The 6,141-nt window shown below is 45.7% G+C and overlaps 1 protein-coding gene across 1 annotated transcript; it reads left to right on the top strand.

The window, feature by feature from the left end:
- Window positions 1-2,203: 2,203 nt before the first annotated feature.
- LOC133904042 (uncharacterized) lies at window positions 2,204-3,670 on the top strand. Its single transcript, XM_062345525.1, has 2 exons — window positions 2,204-2,938; window positions 3,410-3,670. The coding sequence occupies exons 1-2, from the start codon at window positions 2,204-2,206 to the stop codon at window positions 3,668-3,670; spliced, it is 996 nt and encodes a 331-aa protein (XP_062201509.1).
- The last annotated feature ends 2,471 nt before the right edge of the window (window positions 3,671-6,141 follow it).

Raw genomic sequence — 6,141 nt, 5'->3', positions numbered from 1 at the left:
ACAAGTCGAAGACCTCGAGGATTACCGTGTGACATTAAATCTTGATAATAAGCTTGACCATAGGACATATAACATACAACTCACTTCAAAGGTGGCAGTCGTGTGGGTCGAGGGCAGCGAGCAACGAAAAACTTCGACTGTAGCATTATCCTTCATGGGAACAACAACGAGATGTATGACATCCGGCCATATTATGCGTGCTATGACCCCCTGTCATACCATCTCTTCTTCCCTAGAGGCGAAATTGGTTGGCATCCTGATATCCCAAAGGTTGGCGTATCCATGGATGCGGTTAGGGCGGCTCGTGCAGCTCAGGGTAACAATAACGAGGATCCAGGCTGATATTCTAGTACAATTAATATTTTTTAGCACGGGTTTTGCCTTTGCATTCATTTATATCTGGCACTAACATCTGTCGTCCTACGCTCCGCGCAGATTCAAATAGCAGGTTGTGCGTCTCTGTAAGGGACTACTACTGCTACAAATTCCAGATGAGGCTAGGGATATTCGACCTGATACTATTCGGCAAGCATCTTTTCCAATAGTTCGCGGTCGATACTTACATCAAGATCGAGAGTTCGCGGCTAGACTACATATGTAATCATCAGAAGGAGATAAGGGCGGACCTCTATCAAGGCTTGGTGGACAATTTTAATGTTGGAGAGAGCGGAGCCGATGCGGTCGGCAAACGGACCGTGTTGGCTACATTGTTTATCGGAGGACCTCGAGATAGGAGGCATCGGTTCATGGATGTTATGGCATTGGTGCGGAAGTACGGGAAGACGGACGTCTTCCTCATGATGACCTGCAACCCTAACTGGGAAGAGATCACGTGTGAGCTCGAGCATGGACAGATACCCCAGGATCGTCTAGATCTCGTCGTGCGTGTTTTCATGGCGAAGCTTGAGGAATTAAAAAAATAGTTGTTTGAGAAGCACATGCTCGTTAAGGTACATGCCTATGTCTATGTTATGGAGTTCTAGAAGAGGGGATCGCTGCACACCCACTTCCTGCTGATCATGCAGGGCAAGTACAAGCTCATGTGTTCGGAGCAGTATGATTGTATCATCTCTGTCAAGCTCTCAGACAAGCACAAGTATCTAGAGCTATACAAAATGGTCGTCAAGCACATGATGCATGGCTGTTGTGGTGTCTTGAACTCCCAGTTCCCATGCACAAAGGATCATGGGTCATGCAAGAACCATTATCCACATCCTTTCAATGCGGCTACCATGCAAGGCAAGAATTCCTACACGGTGTACAGGAGACGCGATGATGGTCACCATGCAATGGTTTGAAAATGCCAGGTAGACAACAGGTGGATCGTCCCTTACAACCCTTACCTCTTGCGACTGTTCAACTATCATATCAATGTTAAGGTCTGCTCGAGCATAAAGGTTGTCAAGTACTTGTTCAAGTACATATACAAGGGTCACGATCGTCCGTATCTGTGAACTAGGCTGACAATAATGACATCGACGAGATCAAGCAGTACAGGGAGGCAAGGTGGGTTACCCTCCGGAAGCCTTATGGAGGATATACGGCTTTGACCTAAGAAAGAACTCTCCACCCGTGATGCAACTACAACTTCATCTCCCGAACATGCACATGGTTTCGTATCATGGGGGGCAGGACATACATGAGGTGCTCGATTGTGATGATGCCGAGAAGTCAATGCTGACAGAGTACTTCAAGGCAAACAAAGTATACGAGTAAGCAAGAGGCGTCCTCTATCGTGACTTCCCCGAGTGGTTTACTTGGCAAATAGAGAAAAATAGAAAGTTTGGCAACCGAGGAAACATGGTGGACAAGTCGGTAGAACTGTGACGGCCCATCCGGCCATGGGGGAATGCTACTACCTCCAGGTTCTCCTGAACCACGTGACGGGCGCCACATCCTATGAGGACCTAAGGACAGTTGATGGTGAGATCCTACCATCCTTCCGTGATGCCGTGGAGAGAAAGGATCTGATTGAAGCGACAATACGCTAGACGAGTGCCTCACAGAGGCCGAGTTGTTCCAAATGCCATCGTCGCTCTGAAGGCTCTTTGCAATAATATTGGTATTTTGTGAGCCTAGCGACGTGAATGGCTTCTAGAACAGACACCTTGAGGCAATATCGGATGACTACTGCCGCACCGATCAATGCACACACACAGTTGAGTAGAAGGTTTTGATAGATGTTAGGAACATGCTGCAATCGATGGGGAAGGATATAAGATCGTTCCCTCTTCCTGATATCGATGAGGCACTTGACATGGCAAACGATGTGCCGAGAGAGATATTTGAGGAGTCTATGATCAGTGTGGACAATGAGCACACAACCTTATCTGACTCCCTCAACGTCGAGCAGAGGGTCGCCTACGATGAGATTCTAGCTACGGTTGACAACAACGAAAGAGGCATGTTCTTCGTTGATGGCTCGGGAGGCACAGGGAAGACTTTTCTTTACAAGGCACTACTTGCTATGGTCCGCGGCCAGGGGAAGATCGCCGTGGCAACGGCTGCATCTGGTGTTGCCGCTTCTCTAATGCCCGGAGGAAGAACCGCGCACTCGCGATTCAAGATACCTCTGACCATTGATGATGAGGGTTTCTGTAGTATCACAAAGCAGAGTGGGACGACTAAGCTTTTGCAGGTGGTGTCACTGATTATGTGGGATGAAGCCTCCATGACTAAGAGGCAGGCGATGGAGGCCTTGGACAACAGCATGTGCGATGTAATGGGCCGGTCAAATGTCCTGTTCGGCGAGAAGACGGTTGTGTTTGGTGGTGACTTTAGGCAGGTCCTCCCTATTGTCCGAAAGGGGTCAAGGTCTCAGATAGTTGATTCGATGCTGCGCAAGTCCTACCTGTGGGAGCGCATGCGACATCTACGGCTCATGCGTAATAGAGGGCTCAGAGTGACCCATGGTTTGCGGAATACCTGTTGTGCATCGGTAATGGCACCGAGGAGGCTGATGGTGATGAAAACATACGACTTCCTGATGATATATTTGTGTTGTATACATCACGTCGAGAGCCATCCTCCACACGAAATGAGTGTGTGGATACAATTAACATGAAGATGGTTGGTCGTTTCCGGGGGGATGAGATGGTGTACCATAGCTTTGATCGCGTTGAAGATGACCCCCACAACTACTACCCCTAAGAATTTCTTAACTCTCTGACCCCAAACGAGCTGCCTCCGCATGTGCTGAAGCTTAAGGTTATCTGTCCTGTCATACTGCTAAAAAAACATTGACCCCGTCAATGAACTTTGCAATGAGACAAGGCTTGTGGTTCGGGGGTTCCAAAGAAATGCTATTGACGCAAAGATCGTGCTCGGGCAGCATGTTGGGAAGAAATTTTTCCTGCCTCGTATCCTCCTATGTCCCTCTGATGATGAGATGTTCCCTTTCTGGTCCAAGCGGAAGCAGTTTTCTATCAGGCTCAGCTTCGCCATGACAATCAACAAGTCACAGGGACAGACCATCCCGAATTTCGACGTGTACCTTCCCCAGCTAGTGTTCTCTCATGGCCAGCTATACGTCGCGTTATCTAGAGCCACTACCAGAAGGAACATCAAGATCCTCGCCACCCTGGATGAAGGTAAGAAAAAGGAGAAGGGCTCAAAGCAGAGTGAGATATGCACTAAAAATATCATCTACAGAGAGGTCCTCACACTATAGTCAAGGTATTTTATTGCTTATTAATCGATTCGTAGTTGTTGGCTACACTTCACTTATCTTTAATATGATACGTCTAATATATATTTTTTCGTTTGCATAGGCTCAATGATAGGAGGTACCCAATTGATATGATGTAGAGGGTAGGGGCAAGGACAATAGTAACAACCCAATTGATACATCTAATAATTATTGTTTGAAAGATACTTCGACGATGATGGCTGGTTTTAGAGGAGTCAACAATATTATCATGTGCAAATTTATGACTCCCGTTGTAACGCACGGGTAAAACAATCCTTCATCCCATGGAGATACTAGAAATAAAAATAGTTGCAAATGAGCAACAAATGTGCCATGTGACAGCATAGGGAATCACTCCTTAGATCTATTAATATATGCAATATCTATACGTATGCTTGATATCATCTTGTGTAAATTTTATTTCTGTTGCAACACATGGGCACTTAACTAGTAAGGTAAATAATGTATCAGTTAAGGCCCCTTTGGTTCACAAGACTTTCAAAGGGAAAAATTAGGAATTCACAATCCTCTGGAATGGGTATTGTAGAGCCCTTTGGTTCATAGGAAACAATCGAGGGAAAAACATAAGAAACTTCATATCTTTCAACTTTCACAGGAAAACCACAAGAAACGAACAATCCACTCGGACCTCTTTTTTTTGCTGGCTCGTGTAGGATCGAGGCAAATCGCTCGTCATTAGGCACTGATGAAGAAGCAGTAACAGAAGCAGTACCAATAGGAGCTATATAGGCAGTCACCGATGACTCAGCGAGGGAGGACCGGAGAGTCTCAATGAAGCACAGAAATGGAATCCCATCTATGAGTGGAACATATTGGTGGTGTCGATTTGCCGAAGGAGTGAAAGTGCATCTAGGCCCTCTAAGTGGGTTTTAGCTTATTGATGACAAAACGATTAAGGAACTAATATGTTTATCGAAGCTATGAACATGTCTTAGTCTCAATTGTGAAGACTCATGACGATTGACGCCCCTCAAAAAGAAAAGAGAAGCAATGTGTAGTACTCAATAGGATTTAAATTATTCTATCTTTGAAATTGAGTCTAGGTTAGCCATAGTATTAAGAGGGTTGCATTTGTTAGCTTTCATGGTATCTCAATGCTCAAGATAACCTTTTTAGAACCAATAGTTGAGAGACACTTTCACCCACGGACACCGAAAAAATTGGCAATGTGTACTGAGTCCAGAGTCTCCGGTGTTCACCGGGTACTCCGGTCATCAGTGTTTAGGCCGGAGTCTCCGAGAAAGACTCCGCCAGAAGAGCCTCGGTTCCGAATATTTTTTATTTGTCTGGAGTCTCCGATGTTCACCGGACACTCCGGTAGTTGGTGTATTTTTGGCCGGAGTCTCCGAAGGAGACTCCGCCAGGGGTCGCTCGGTTAAGCTTTTACTTTTGATAGAAAAAGGCCGGAGTCTCCGGTGTTCACCGGATACTCCTGTAGGAAAATGTTTTTGGCCGGAGTCTCCGAGAGAGACTCCGCCAAGGGTCGCTCGGTTAGCATTTATTTTTAAAAGACCAGAGTCTCCGGTGTTCACCGGATACTCCGGTATCTGAAGAGGCCGGAGAGTCCGGCAAGTCTCCGGACTTTCTCTCTGTGGTAACTAAGTCTGAGCCGGAGACTCCGGTGTTCACCGAAGACTCCAGCAGTTCAACAGAACCGTAACGGCTAGTTCTGACACCGTTTTGACGCCGTTTTGGATTTCAGGCCGGAGACTCCGGTGTTCACCGGATACTCCGGGGTAGGTATATCAAAATAGTAACGGCTAGTTTTTGAGAGTGAGCTATATATACCCCCACACCCCCTAGCATTTATGGCTTGCTGTTGCTGCTGAGCTCCACTTTCACAAAGCTTCCCAAGAGCATTTAAAAGCCCTCTAAACATCTTTAGTGCCTAGTTTGGGCCAAATTTGAGAGATTGTGTTTAGAGTGAAGTTGAGTCAATTGAGCATTGAGTTCATCATCGAGCATATATTGTGATCATTTCTCTTGGAGTCTTATGCTCCTAGACGGCAAGGCGTTGCCCGTAGAGCATCCAATCATTGTTGAGTGTGACGGGAAGTTTGTAATTGACATCGACTTGAGTAAGAAAATTCTAGCTTGATCTTTGTGGTCACTAGAAGAGGATAGGGTTGGAAAAGATCCGGCTCTTTGTGAGCTCCTCAACGGAGACATAGGCACTTCTTTGTGAGGTGACCGAACTCTGGGATAATCTCTTGTTTCATCAATTGTGCAATTTTTACTAGTTGTGTAGTTTTGAAATTTTTCCTATATAATTAGTTTTTTATCATCTTGCTAATATCTCTTGTTGTTTAAGCATCGTACTGATATTATAACTAGTGTCACCTTTTAGACCTTAGTTGTACTTGCTTAATTTCAGTTGTTCTCGAGGTCCTATATAGACCGGATAATTCGAACTAGACCGGATACTCTGAACA

This window comes from Phragmites australis, chromosome 21 (genome assembly GCF_958298935.1).
Source record: "Phragmites australis chromosome 21, lpPhrAust1.1, whole genome shotgun sequence".
In the NCBI taxonomy this organism is placed as follows: Eukaryota; Viridiplantae; Streptophyta; class Magnoliopsida; order Poales; family Poaceae; genus Phragmites; species Phragmites australis.
The sequence above is the reverse complement of the archived record's forward strand: the minus strand, read 5'-3'. Positions and strand labels throughout refer to the sequence as shown.